At 46.2% G+C, this 14,918-nt stretch overlaps 2 protein-coding genes across 2 annotated transcripts in view; one reads left to right on the forward strand and one right to left on the reverse strand.

Moving 5' to 3' along the window:
• The window catches only part of ctr9 (CTR9 homolog, Paf1/RNA polymerase II complex component), a 108,111-nt gene extending 97,999 nt beyond the window's left edge, over positions 1-10,112 (reverse strand). Inside the window, exons 1-3 of the mRNA XM_059976231.1 lie at positions 9,984-10,112; positions 8,515-8,613; positions 7,052-7,291 (exon numbers count right to left, since the gene is read on the reverse strand). Coding sequence (XP_059832214.1) covers positions 7,052-7,291; positions 8,515-8,613; positions 9,984-10,031 — 387 coding nt within the window. The 5' untranslated portion in view covers positions 10,032-10,112. The remainder of the gene's footprint in view (positions 1-7,051; positions 7,292-8,514; positions 8,614-9,983) is intronic.
• Positions 10,113-10,580: 468 nt separating this feature from the next.
• The window catches only part of mrvi1 (murine retrovirus integration site 1 homolog), a 619,638-nt gene continuing 615,300 nt past the window's right edge, over positions 10,581-14,918 (forward strand). The window contains exon 1 of the mRNA XM_059976243.1: positions 10,581-12,528. Coding sequence (XP_059832226.1) covers positions 12,236-12,528 — 293 coding nt within the window. The 5' untranslated portion in view covers positions 10,581-12,235. The remainder of the gene's footprint in view (positions 12,529-14,918) is intronic.

Consider the following 14,918-nt stretch of genomic DNA (forward strand, 5'->3'; position numbering starts at 1 on the left):
TTGTGACAGTCACTGAAGGGCCTGAGGCATCGTTGAGGATCCCTACCATCCATCCCACAATCTCTTTGACCCACTGCCATGAGCAAGGAGATACAGGAGCATCAGAACTACGACTGCCAGACCGGGTAACAGCTTCTTCCCTCAGGCTGTGAGACTAATGAATACCCTGCCCCCACTGAAGTCTCATCACTAGGACAGCGAGCTGTTTACTGTACTGCTTACTGTTTACTTGTACAGAAGAGTACATGCATTTCGAATTATATGTTATTAACTTTATTTATGGTAATATTTTCTTTTACACGCTGTGTGATATATGCTTTGTGTGTGCACCATGGTCCGGTGTTTCATTTAGTTGTAAATGTGTGTTCAGTCAGATGACAATAAACTTCAAACTTGAACATGATCATACAGAGATCTTGCAACACTTAACCCACTGGTTGCCTTCTCTTGTTGCCATTAGGTTTGATTTTTGATTCAGTCCTTTCCAGGCACTTGATAACACAAGTGCAAATGAGAAGGCTGAAATGACTTAAATGACTTCAGTCTCCTCCCGCTCAGAACCAATTATCTCAAGAAGTAATTTTCATTCCCTCTTATTGTGTTGTCACTAGTGTCAACAGGTGTCTTATGTCACTTGGTTTGACAATCAAGAATGGAGGGGGTACAATGGTCTGTGCAAACAATGTTTCACTGCATGATTAAGAACGACGTCAGGATTTTATGGGGTCTACAGAAATTTCACAAGATGATTCCAGGAATGAAAGGGTTAACCTATGAGAAGTATTTCATGGCTCTGGGCCTGTACTCACTGGAATTCAGAAGAAGGGGATGGGGGGGGGGGGGGGTGGGGGGGTGGGGTGATTTCATTGAAACCCATCCAATGTTGAAAGGCCTACACAGAATGGATATTAAGAGGATGTTTCCTATGTGGGGGAGTCTGGGACCAGAGGGCACAGCCTCAGAATTGAGGGATGTCCATTTACAGCAGAGATGAGGAGGAATTTCTTTAGCCATAGGGTAGTGAACCGGTGGAATCATTGCCACAGACAGCTGTGCAGGGCAAGTCATTGGGTCTACTTAAAGCCGAGTTTGATGCGTTCTTGATTAGCCAGGACATCAAAGGTTTTAGGGAGAAAGCAGGAGAATGGGGCTCAGAAGGATAATAAATCAGCCATAAAGGAATGTTGGAGCAGGTTCGATGGGCCGAACAGCCTAATTCTGTTCCCATGTCTTAGGGTCTCAGAGTGAAATTCTGGACTGTACATCATGGTAAGTGTGATTAACCTGAGTCCTTTGAAGACCAGTCCACGTTATGCTGATCAGACATTCTGCGGCAGCTGCCTATGCAGGGACTTCATCACTGTTATTCCAAATGTGATATTATAGGTAAGTGAGAATTCTAATGTAATAATATAGGTTGGGTCCGTTCATGAGGGAAAGTATATTTTGTTACTTATGTACAGCATGTGATTATTAAAAATATGCTCATTAAGTATATGTTTGTGACCTTCTGCTGCCGTAGCCCATCCACTTCAACGCTCCAACAGGTTGTGTGTTCAGAGATGCTCTTCTGCACACCACTGTTGTAACGTGTGGTTACTTGAGCGACTGTTGCCTTCATGTCAGATTGAGCCAGTCTGGCCATTCTCCTCTGACCTCTCTCATTAACGAGGTGCTTTTATCCTCAGAACTGCCACTCACTGGATGGTTTTTGATTTTTTTGCACTATTCTCTGTAAACTCTAGAGACTGCTGTGCATGAAAACCCTAGATCAGTGGCCTTTGAGATTCTAAACTACCCTGTTTGGCACCAACAATCATTGCATGGCCAGTCACTTCTTTCCCATTCTGATGTTTTCTCTGAACAACAACTGAACCCCTGCACTGAGTTGCTGCCACATGACTGGCTGAATGTGCTGGCGTGCAGGTGTATCTAATAAAGTGATGACTGAGTGTTCTGTAAGCTGATGTATTGTTGCTTAACTGTAAACACCATTTCTACTCACCTCAACGACACCTTGCTTCTGCATTCTTATCACATTAAGTTTCTCCCAAAATTGGTTTAAGACTCATTCATGTGAAACCTATTGATTTTTCACTCACAAGTGAAACTTTAATGTGTCCATACTATCAACTGATTTCTTAATGTTGAAGAATGATTAAGTAGAATTGAATTAAAGGTTAACCTGCAGGTTGAGTCAGTGGTAAGGAAGATAAGTGCAATGTTAGCATTTATTTCGAGAGGACTAGAACGTAAGAACAAGGATGTGATGCTGAGGCTTTATAAGACATTGGTCAGACCTCATGGAGTATTGTAAGGAGTTTTGCGCCATTTTTCTCAGAAAAGATGTGCCACAATTGCAAACAGTCCCGAGGAGGTTCACAAGAATGATTCAGGGAATTAAACAGTTTAATGTATGAGAACTTTTGATGTCTCTGGGCTTGTAAGTGCTAGAGGTTAGAAGAATGAGGGGAAATCTCATTGAAGCCTGTTGAATATTGAAAGGCCCAGACAGAGTGGATGTGGAGAGGAATTTTCCTGTGGTGGGCGAGTCTAGGAACAGAGCACAACCTCAGAATACAGAAACATCACTTAGAACACAGATGAGGACAAATTTCTTTAGCCAGATGGTGGTGAATCTGTGGAACTTATTGCCACAGATGGCTATGCAACTCAAGTCATTGAGTACATTTAAAACAGAGCCTAACAGGTCCTTGATTAGTCAGGGTATCAAAGGTTATGAGGAAAATGCAGGATTATGTGGTTGAGGGGATAATAAATCAGCCACGATTGGGCATGTGTTGTGATCTAACTTTCAAAATAATCAGCGGAAATCTTTCTCATTGCTGCGTAAATTGATGCCATTAGAATTCTACAAATTTCTACAGATGTACCACTGAAAGAATCCTGACTGGTTGCTTCATGGTCTGGTATGTCAATAAAATGTGCAAGAATTCATGAAGCTAGAGAGAGTGGTGAATTGAACCCAATACATCATGGACACATCCCTTCCCACCACTGGTACTATCTACAGAAGGTGCAGCCTTGACAAGGTTCAAGAACAAGTACTCTTCAACCAATTGCTTCTTGAACCTATTGGCAAACTCCTAACCATTACAGTTTAGAAATACCATGACCACGAGAAAGACTCTTTCTTTTTTGTAATTAATGGTTAATTTACAAACCCCATTTCCAGAAAAGTTGGGATAGTTTCCAAAATGCAATAAAAACAAAAATCTGTGATATGTTAATTCACATGAACCTTTAACTGACAAAAGTACAAAGAAAAGATTTTCAATGGTTTTACTGACCAACTTAATTGTATTTTGTAAATATACACAAATTTAGAATTTGATGGCTGCAACACAATCAACAGAAGTTGGGACAGAGGCATGTTTACCATTGTGTTACATCACCTTTCTTTTTAATAACACTTTTTAATCGTTTTGGAAATGAGGATACTAATTGTAGATTTGCAATTGGAAATTTTCTCTATTCTTGCTTGATATAAGACTTTAGCTGCTCAACAGTCCGTGGTCTTCGCTGTCTGATTCTCCTCTTCATGATGCACCATACATTTTCAATAGGAGATAGATCTGGACTGGCAGCAGGCCAGTCAAGCACACGCACTCTGTGTCTACAAAGCCACGCTGTCGTAGCCTGTGCAGAATGTGGTCTGGCACTGTCCTGCTGAAATAAGCATGGATGTCCCAGGAAAAGACGTCACCTTGATGGCAACATATGTCTCTCTAAAATCCTAATATATGCCTCGGATACCTTCACATACATGCAACTCACCCATGCCGTGGGCACTGATGCACCCCCGTACCAACACAGATGCTGGCTTTTGCATCTTTCGCTGATAACAATCAGGATGGTCGTTTTCATCTTTGGCATGGAGAACTTGACGCCTGTTTTTTCCGAAAACTAACTAGCTGAAATGTGGACTCATCTGACCACAGCACACGGTTCCACAGTCTTTTGGTCCATCTGAGATGAGCTCAGGCCCAGAGAACTCGCCGGCGTTTTTGCATAGAGTTGATGTATGGCTTCCTCCTTGTGTAATACAGTTTCAAGTTGCATTTCTGGATGTAGCGACGGACTGTGTTAAGTGACAATGGTTTTCCGAAGTACTCCCGAGCCCAGGTGGCTATAATTGTCACAATAGCATGACGGTTTCTTAGGCAGTGCCGCCTGAGGGCTCGAAGATCATGCACATTAAGTGGTTTCCGACCTTGCCCTTTACGCACTGAGATGTCTCTGAATATTTTCATAATATTATGTACTGTAGATGTTGAAAGACCTAAATTCTCTGCAATCTTCCGTTGGGAAATGTTCCTTTTGAACTGACTAACAATTCTCTCACAAATTTTGGCACAAAGGGGTGAGCCACGACCCACCCTTGCTTGCAAAGACTGAGCCTTTGATGGACACTACTTTTATACCTGGTCATGATACCTCACCTGCTACCAATTAGCCTGCTTAATGTGGAGTCTTCCATATTCTGTGCACTTTTCAATCTTATTTTTACTCTGTCCCAACTTTTGTTAAGTGTGTTGCACCCATCAAATTCTAAATTTGTGTATATTTACAAAATACAATTAAGTTGGTCAGTAAAACTATTGAAAATCTTTTCAGACAAATAAAGGTTCACGTGAATTAACGTATCACAGATTTTTGTTTTTACTGCAATTTGGAAAATATCCCAACTTTTCTGGAAATGGGGTTTGTATGTTGCTTATTGGATGCTCTGTGCCTGTGATGTTGATGCAAATAAGTTTCCCATTTCCTCTGTGCCCACACCTAACTCTAAATTCAAATGTAACCAACATCTTCCTGGAAGGAATATTTTGGGACCAAGTCTCTAAAGTGCCACAATAGCACAGCAGTTCGTGTGACGCTATTATAGCTCAGGGCAATGCGGAGTTCAGAGTTCAATTTCAACATCTTCTAAAAGGAACCTCTGTACATACTCCCTGTAGAATATGTGGGTTTTCTCTGGTTGGGTGTTCTGGTTCTCCCACATTCTAAATACGTACTGGGTAGGTTAATTGGTTATTGTAAATTGTCTCATGATTAAGCTAGAGTTAATTGGGTTTGTTGGGGGTTGCTGGGGCAGCTTGGCTCGAAGGGCCTATTCCAACTGTATCACTAAATAAAATGGAGCTCTAATAATAAGCAAGGCCAAGTCATTGAATATATTTAAAGCCGATGTTGACTGGTCCTTGATTAGTCAGGATGTCAAAGTTTACAGGGAGAAGGCAGGAGAATGACAGTGACAGGCATAATAAATCAGCTGGAATGACAGAGCAGACTCAATGGGCTGAATGGCCTAATTCTGCTCCCATGTCTTATGGTCTGATATGGCCAGTGTAAAGTGGTTAACAAAACTCTTCCCATTAGAGGCTTACTCACTTCACATTTCTTGGGCAACACATCTGTGTGAGAACTGCCAAGATGTCTTGTAGCTTTGGAATTTGGATTTGTCTTGGTGGTGAGAGAATGACTGAGGTGATCTGCAGTGGTGTGAATGATCCTCCGATGAGTCGTATCAAACTACCGTAAAGGGCTACTACACCTTGGTTTCAATTCAGGGAAAATCTTTACTCCTATTTTTGCAAACATATCAATTATATATATAGACTAACAGAACACTACAGCACAGAAACAAGCCCTTCAGCCCATCTAGTCTGTGCCAAACTATTATTATGCTCTATGTGCCTCATCTCACTGCATTACAGAACAATACTGCCCTTAGCTCATCATACTGTACCACACATCTCGTGCACAACTGTCCCTTGCCTCACTCCACTATTCAGCTAGTTCTATCGTGGGTACAGTTCTCCCTCACTTTCAAGGACAACTTCAAAAGATGTTGTCACAGAAAGGTGACATCCATCACCAAAGGTGTCCACCATTTTGGCCATGCACCCACCTGGATTCTGCCATCTAAAGACTCATTCTTTAGGGTTCAACAACAACTCCACTGCCATCAGATTCTTGAGCCAACCCTACAACTTAATTCTATCTCAGAGTACACTACCATGGGGCGGCTACGATAGTGTAGCAGTTAGCACAAGACTTTACAGAGCTGGTAACTGAAGTTCAATTCTTACCGCTCTCTGTAAGGAGTTTCAATGTTCTCCCCATAACCACATGGATTTCTTCCAGGTGCTCTGGTTTTCTCCCACATCCCAAAGACACAAGGGTTAGGGTTAGTGAGCTGTGAGCCACACTGGCATGAGAAACATAAAGACACTTGCAGGCTGCCCCCAGCACATCCTCGGACTGTGCTGCTCTTTGACACAAACACTATATGTTTTGATGTACATGTGACAGATAAGGCTATCTAATCTAATTTCTTTTTCCCCCTCTCAATCTTGCATTAGTGTCCTTACATTTATCGTGTAAGCTCGGTCTAATCACCTTATTAAGGTGACTCTGACTCAGTGGTCAGTCACCTTATGCACGGATACTCCTGTGCCCTGTGTCACTTTATAGACATACAGTCTGTGTGTATAAATATATAAGCTATCTTACGTATGTATGCTTCTTGTGTTTTTTTACAATGATTGTGTTCTTTATCTAATGGTGATATTTTTTGCACTGCATTGACTCTGGAGAAACAATTATTTTGTTCTGCTTTACACTTGTGTACAAGGAATGACATTACACAATCTTGAATGGTTTATCTCTCTACAGATGCTGACTGACCTGTTGAGTGTTTTGAACCTTGTTTCGGATTTCCAGCATCAACAGCTGTTTTTTATTTAATTTTCACACATTAATAATCTTGAATCTTATCCATGTTGATTTCAGTTAATATTAACTCATGTTTGTCCTTGTCTTGTTAACATACTGTGCTACTGTAGAAAAGTTAATTTTCAGGCCATTGATATCTGAGTAGCACGCCTGCAACAGTAGACTTGAACTTGACACTGGACCACTTCACGTAGTATTCTGCATGGCACTACATTCGTTTCACTCTACTGCCCAACACCACACTACACCTTGGTGTAAACCACAACAGTCACATTTACTGGGATCATACCTGGTCATACATGATGATTTTGTCGGCCATAGTGTATAGCAGGGTGGCCTGCGTGATGAGCTCTTTTTTTGCATCCTTGTTCTTTTCTTTCCGAGCTTGCTGTACATAGTAGGCAGCGAGTGTATCAAGACAGGTCATCTGGTCCTTCTCATGGTCGCGGTAATCCAGGTTTCCATCAATACGAGCAGCCTCCAGCAGCTTGACAAAATCTTCCGTCTTCCCTTGCTTGAAGTACTCCAGCTTTAAGGTATAAAAAAAAAGTGTAAAATTTGGGTAAAAGAACTAAAAACAGAGAAACAGCTGGGAAAATTGTACACACAAGAGATCTTATAGATGCTGGAAATCCAGAACAATACACACAAAATCTTGGAGGACCCCAGAAAGTCAGGCAGCATTTATGGAAAGGAATTAAAAAAAAAATCGATATCAGGCCAAGACTCTTCATCAGGACTGAAAAGAAGGAAGAGGCCAGAGTAAGGTGGTGATGAGGAGGGAGAAGAGAGAGGATGAAGTAAGAAGCTGGGAGGTGCAAGTTGGAAAAGGCAAAGGGCAGGAGAAGAAGAGGGGCATCAGTGGGAGGTGATAAACAGAGTGAGGGAAGAGGAATTGAATTTGTGCCATTTAGTGGATCCCATTTCATTTGTTTTCACTTCGAGGTGATCACTGCACACTTCTTTGCATTAAATTACATCAGCAATGTGTCATTGATCTATCAATATCCACAGGTCTACCCTAGGTTATGATCAGCCTGTACAAGATTGACTAATTGGTAGACTAGCTGGATTGATCTGATAGCTGCTACAGGGCTGAAGGGTTGTGACGGGGGATTTTCACAAACCTTCTCTCTTTACCACCTGTCCACACATCAAGCCACAACTGTACTTGCTGAAGTTTAGAAAAATGAGGGGGATCTCATTGAAACCTAGGCCTAAAGTGGATATTTCCTATAGTGGGGGAAATCTGGGGCAAGAGGGCACAGCCATATAAGAGACAGACATTCATTTAGAACAGGGATGAGGTGGTTGACGGGTTCTTGATTAGTCCAGGTGTCATAGGTTATGGCGAGAAGGCAGATGAATGGGTCGAGAGGGATAATAAATCAGTCGTGATGGAATGGCGGAGTAGACTAGATGGGACGAATGGCCTAATTCTGTTCTTGTGTTATATGGCTAACCAGGGACTTGGTGGAGCCAAGCAGACCTGGGAGGGCGAAACAAAATTACTCGCTCACTCACTGAGTCAGTGAGACTGGTGACTGCCGATCCCGCACCGGTTTACTCTTCCATCGTAACCACATACTCTTTGATTTTGCACTCATGAACAACTGTCAGGACCAAAACCCTGCTGTAAACTGGGGGCTGCCTGCATCCGGTCATTTTACACCACCATACATTTATTCTTTCCAATTACTGGTGCACATTGATACTGTTTCCTATTTCGGCAAGAAAGAGTAGACTACGTACCGCCAAGGCCATCCATATGTGAAGCTGGGTGTGCTCCTGTTTGAGGATACTGATGACTTCATCTCCCTCCGGTAACTGATCAAAATCAAGTTCGATGACCTACACATCGCAAGAAAACACAGGTTAGATACAAGGGATTTCATCTGGCTGCCCTATAGAGCAGAACCTCAATCACTTCAGCAGACTCAATTGAGAGGATAAAGTGAGAGAGACAGCAAACAGGGAAGAGAATGAGTGTTGAGTATTTGGAGTGAGGGGATAATGAGTGCACAAGAGGGCAATAGGGAATGGGACAAGGTGAGAAGAGTGAACAAGTGGGGAAGGAGATAGGGGTGTCAATAGGAAGGAAAAGGACGGAGCTACAACAGTGTCACTTGAGTCGCAGTCAGGGACCACCACGCACAGTCAGATCCCACAAGGGCTGGCGGGACCCGGTAACGATCCAATCGCCATCTCAACACTGGTTCCATCTGGGACACTTCTCCCTCTCGTCCCCAGCCACTAAACACCTCCTCGTCCCCCAGTCCCAGTCACCACCGCCACCCATTTCCGATCCTCACCCTTTGGCTCCCCCACACCATTGGGACGCCGGTCCGTGTCCCCCAACTGCCCCATCGGGACGCCAGTCAGTGACCCCCAACCGCCCCATCGGGACCCCAGTCAGTGTCCCCCAACCGCCCCATCGGGACGCCGGTTCGGGACCCTGGTCCGTAACCCCTTCCTGCTCCATTGGACCCCGGTTCGTATCCCCCCCATCGGGACGCCAGTCAGTGACCCCCAACCGCCCCGTCGGGACCCCAGTCCGTAACCCCTGGAAGCTGGTCCGTGTCCCCCAACCGCCCCATCGGGACCCCGGTCCGTGTCCTCCCCCACCCGCCCCATCGGGACCCCGGTCCGTGTCCTCCCCCACCCGCCCCATCGGGACCCCGGTCCGTGTCCTCCCCCACCCGCCCCATCGGGACCCCGGTCCGTGTCCTCCCCCACCCGCCCCATCGGGACCCCGGTCCGTGTCCTCCCCCACCCGCCCCATCGGGACCCCGGTCCGTGTCCTCCCCCACCCGCCCCATCGGGACCCCGGTCCGTGTCCTCCCCCACCCGCCCCATCGGGACCCCGGTCCGTGTCCTCCCCCACCCGCCCCATCGGGACCCCGGTCCGTGTCCTCCCCCACCCGCCCCATCGGGACCCCGGTCCGTGTCCTCCCCCACCCGCCCCATCGGGACCCCGGTCCGTGTCCTCCCCCACCCGCCCCATCGGGACCCCGGTCCGTGTCCTCCCCCACCCGCCCCATCGGGACCCCGGTCCGTGTCCTCCCCCACCCGCCCCATCGGGACCCCGGTCCGTGTCCTCCCCCACCCGCCCCATCGGGACCCCGGTCCGTGTCCTCCCCCACCCGCCCCATCGGGACCCCGGTCCGTGTCCTCCCCCACCCGCCCCATCGGGACCCCGATCGCGTCTCCGCTCCCCGCACCTCATCCGTGTCCCTCAGCGGGATCTCGATGGATCCGCGCGACAACATCCCGAGGCCTCGCGCCGCTCCCGCTCGGCCACTGACCCCCGCCGCCCCGCCTCCTCGCAACACTTCCGGGGCACGGCTCGAACGTGCGCCTGAGAGGGATGAAAATTCATAAGGGGCGGTGCTAGACAGCCTATGGGTGGGGAGAGGGCAAGACAACCAATGGGAGGAGGAGAAGTGCAGGCCAATGGGAAGGGGAATACAGCTTCACAGCCAATAGAAAAGTGAGAGGGTTGGACAGCCAATGGAACTGGCAGTCAATGGGCGGGTGAGAGGGCTTGTACAGGCAATGGAAGACTGCCAATGGAAGGTTGGGCCAGGAGCTGGACAGCCAATGGGAGGGGAAGGAAAGAGCGGCCGATAGCCAGTGGAACAGGAGAGCGATTGGACAGAAAATGGAAGAGGAAGAAAGGCTGAACAGCCAATGGGCAGGGGAGAGCAGTACAGCCAACGGGAGAGTCCATCCAATAGGAGAGGGGAACGGGGGTGAGTGGTGAAACCATATGGGGGAGGCACGGAGGGAGGGCAGACACCCAAAGGAAGAGAGTAGCTACAGAGAAAGTGCAATGCAGCAAATAAGTATTTTTGCAAGATCATAGGCATGTAGATAGCTCAGCATTTAATACCATCATTCCGTCAGTCCTGATTGAGGAGTTACAGGAACAGGGCCTCTGTACATCCCTCTGCAATTGGATCCTCGACTTCCTAACTTGAAGACCACAATCTGTGTGGATTGGTGATAACATATCTTCTTCACTGATGATCAACACTGGCGCACCTCAGGGGTGTGTGCTTAGCCCACTGCTCTACTCTCCATATACACGTGACTGTGTGGTTAGGCATAGCTCAAATACCATATATAAATTTGCTGATGATACAACCATTGTTGGTAGATTCTCAGGTGGTGACGAGAGGGTGTACGTGAGCGAGATATGCCAATTAGTGGAGTGGTGTCACAGCAACAACGTGGCACTCAACATCAGTAAGACGAAAGAGCTGATTGTGGACTTCAGGAAGGGTAAGACAAAGAAAAACATACCAATCCTCATTGAGGGATCAGAAGTGGAGAGAGTGAGCAGCTTCAAGTTTCTCTGTGTCAAGATCTCTGAGGATGTAACCTGGTCCCAACACATTGATGCAGTCAGAAAGAAAGCAAGACAGTGACTATACTTCATTAGGAGTTTGAAGAGGTTTGGTATGTCAACAAATACACTCAAAAACTTCTATAAATGTTCCATGGAGAGCATTCTGACAGGCTACATCACTGTGGTTTGGAGGGATTACTGCACAGGACTGGAAGAAGCTGCAGAGGGTTGTAAATTTAGTCGGCTCCATCTTGTACCCAGGACATCTTCAAGGAGCGGAGTATCACAAAGGCAGTGTCCATTATTAAAGACCTCCAGCACCCAGGACATGCCTTTTTCTCACTGTTACCATCGGATAAGGATTATCATTATCATCAGCAGCACAAGGGATCCCAACACACTCAGCCATGATATTTCATGATCAGGAGTGCCTACCATTTGGAAATCCGATCATTTGATTGTCCGCCTCCTACTTGCATACAAGCAGAGGCTAAAAGCAAGGCTGCAGAGATGAGGACAACAAAAGGTGGTGGTGGCAGGCAGAGGAGTGCTTCGAGTTGGTGGACTGGGCCGTGTTCAAGGCCTCATCAGAGGATCTGAATGAATATGCCACAGACTTTATAAAAACAGTTGTAGATGAGTGTGTCCCCACAAAAAATCATTCAGAGTCTTCTGGAACCAGGAGTCCTGAAAGAACCATGGGATCCCCAGTCTGCGGAGGGCCAGAGCAATGGTGTTCAGATCTGGCAACCAAATAAGATACAAGAGGTATGATCTCCGGAAAGCTGTCTCACATGAGAAGTGACAATTCCAGACCAAGCTTGAATCAGTGAAGGGTGCTCGGCAGCAGTGGCAGGACTTGAATACTATCAGGTTCTACAAAGTGAAACTAAGAGACATATGTAACAATAAGGTTTCACTCCCAGATGAGCGCAATGCCTTCTATGTTTGCTTTGCCTGTGAAAACATGAAGGCACCTTCACGAACTCCCACAGCTCAGTGTTTTCAGTCTCTGAGGCTGACGGGAGAGCATCCTTCAGGAGGGTGAACCCATGGAAAGCATCTGGCTATCGTCCAGTTGCATTTACATTAACTGTGCTGAAGAGTTTTGAGAGGTTGGTGATGAAACATATAATCCCCTACCTGAGAAGCGACTTGGATCCACTCCAATTTGTCTACCTGAGCAACAAGTTAACAGCAGATGCCATTTCTTTGGCTCTGCACTCAACCCTCGGAACATTTGGATTGAATATTCTTAATATTCTTCATTCACTATCAGCCCCTAATCAATTAGCTTCAAGAAACACACACAAGATGCTGGTGGAATGCAGCAGGCCAGGCAGCATCTATAGGAAGAAGTACAGTCGATGTTTCGGATCGAGACCTTTCGTCAGGACTAACGGAAAAAAGAGAGAGTAAGAGATTTGAAAGTGGGAAGGGGAGACGGAGACTTGAAATGATAGGAGAAGAGAGGTGGGGGAGGGATGAACCTAAGAGCTGGGAAGTTGATTGGCAAAAGGGATAAAGGCTAGAGAAGGGAGAGTATCATAGCATGGAAGGCCTTGGAAGAAAGAAAGGGGGAGGTGAGCACCAGAGGAAGATGGAGAACAGGCAAGAAGATATTGAGAGAGGGAAAGAGAGAAAAAATAAAAAATTAAAAATTAGGGATAGGGTAAGAAGGGCATCAACAGAAGTTAGAGAAATCAATGCTCATGCCATCAGGTTGGAGGCTACCCAGACGGAATATAAGGTGTTGTTCCTTCAACCCGAGTGTGGCGTCATCTCAACAGTGGAGGAGACCATGGATTGACATATCCTTACACTTCCTCCCTCACCACCATTCAGGGCCCCAGACAGTCCTTCCAGGTGAGGCGACACTTCACCTGTGAGTCGGCTGGTGTGATATACTGTGTCCAGTGCTCCCGGTGTGGCCTTTTATATATTGGTGAGACCCGACACAGACTGGGAGACCGTTTCGCTGAACACCTACGCTCTGTCCACCAGAGAAAGCAGGATCTCCCAGTGGCCACACATTTTAATTCCACGTCCCATTCCCATTCCGATATGTCAATCCATGGCCTCCTCTACTGTTGAGAAGAAGTGTTGTGCATGGCCAAGTCATTAAGGCATTGGACTAGCAATCCAAAGGTCGTGAGTTCAAGCCCCAGCTGAGGCAGCGTGTTGTGTCCTTGAGCAAGGCACTTAACCACACATTGCTCCAGTCCACCCAGCTGAAAATGGGTACCGGCAAAATGCTGGGGGTTAACCTTGCGATAGGCTGGTGAATTATCCGGGGGTGGGGGGGGAGGAGAAGTTCGTATTCTCAGTCGTTTCACGCCATGGAAACTGGCATAAGCAAACGGTCTGATGAGCAGCCTATAAGGCTCAGGACACACTTTAACTAACTAATGTGTAGGTGAGGGAGTTGTGGAGAATGTGTGGGCAATTAAAACTGGAATTAATGTGGGATCAGTGAGTGTATGGTGGTTGACACAATGGTGGACCAGAAATGTCTGACTATCTTTACAATTCTATGATTCTTCTTTATGATTAAACTAGCTGATTGAAGGACAAATGGAGAAAGTGTCTTGGAATGAAATGCTGATTCTTTATTAGTCTCTATAGATGCTGCCTGACCTGAGCTCCTCCAGCATTTTGTGTGCATTACTCGAGATAGAAACAATTCTTTTTTTGGTGGTGCTTGGTATGAGATTGGTGATAGTTGAGGAGTTTGTGATAGCCAGTCTCGAACAAAGGAGCATACTCTGATAATCAGGTAACTGAGTCACAATTCAGAAAATACTTCTTTACTCAAAGTGAAATAGAGCCGTAGAGCACAGATATAGGCCCTTCGCCCACCTAGTGCTGCCCAAACTAGTCCTAATTTCCTGTCGCAAACATGAGGAAATCTGCAAATGCTGGAAATTCAAGCAACACACACAAAATGCTGGTGGAACACAGCAGGCCAGGCAGCATCTCTAGGGAGAAGCTCTGTCGACGTTTCGGGCCGAGACCCTTCGTCAGGACTAACTGAAAGGAAAGATAGTAAAAGATTTGAAAGTGGGAGCAGGAGGGGGAGATCTGAAATGATAGGAGAAGACGGGAGGGAGAGGGATGAAACTAAGAGCTGGAAAGGTGATTGGCAAAAGGGATACAGAGCTGGAGAAGGGAAAGGATCATGGGACGGGAGGCCTCGGGAGAAAGAAAGGGGGAGAGGAGCACCGGAGGAAGATGGAGAGCAGGCAAGGAGTGATTGTGAGAGGGACAGAGAAAGAGAGAGGAAAAAATAAATAAATAAACAAATAAATCCGGGATGGGGTAAGAAGGGGAGAAGGGGCATTAACGGAACTTAGAGAAGTCAATGTTCATGCCATCAGGTTGGAGGCTACTCAGCCAGTATATAAGGTGTTGTTCCTCCAACCTGAGTGTGGCTTCATCTTAACACTAGAGGAGGCCATAGATAGACATATCAGAATGGGAATTGGATGTGGGACTGGGAGACCGTTTCGCTGAACACCTATGCTCTGTCCGCCAGAGAAAGCAGGATCTCCCAGTGGCCACACATTTAAATTCCACGTCCCATTCCCATTCTGATATGTCCAGGATTTATGTGATTATTTGACTGTAGTTTATATTGCTCTCCTCCCTTAGTTTTCTGTGATTTCTTTCTTGTTGCCGATTGGCAAGTTAGGACTCTGGGTGGGGGATATGTTCATTTTTGTGCGAGGGAGGGGTTGAGGATTTGGGGTCTGATATTCTTGTTGGGTTTTATATGGATGATCTGTTAGTTTTTGTGTGAGAGAGG

The sequence above is a fragment of the Hypanus sabinus genome, chromosome 7 (assembly GCF_030144855.1).
Source record: "Hypanus sabinus isolate sHypSab1 chromosome 7, sHypSab1.hap1, whole genome shotgun sequence".
NCBI lineage: Eukaryota > Metazoa > Chordata > Chondrichthyes > Myliobatiformes > Dasyatidae > Hypanus > Hypanus sabinus.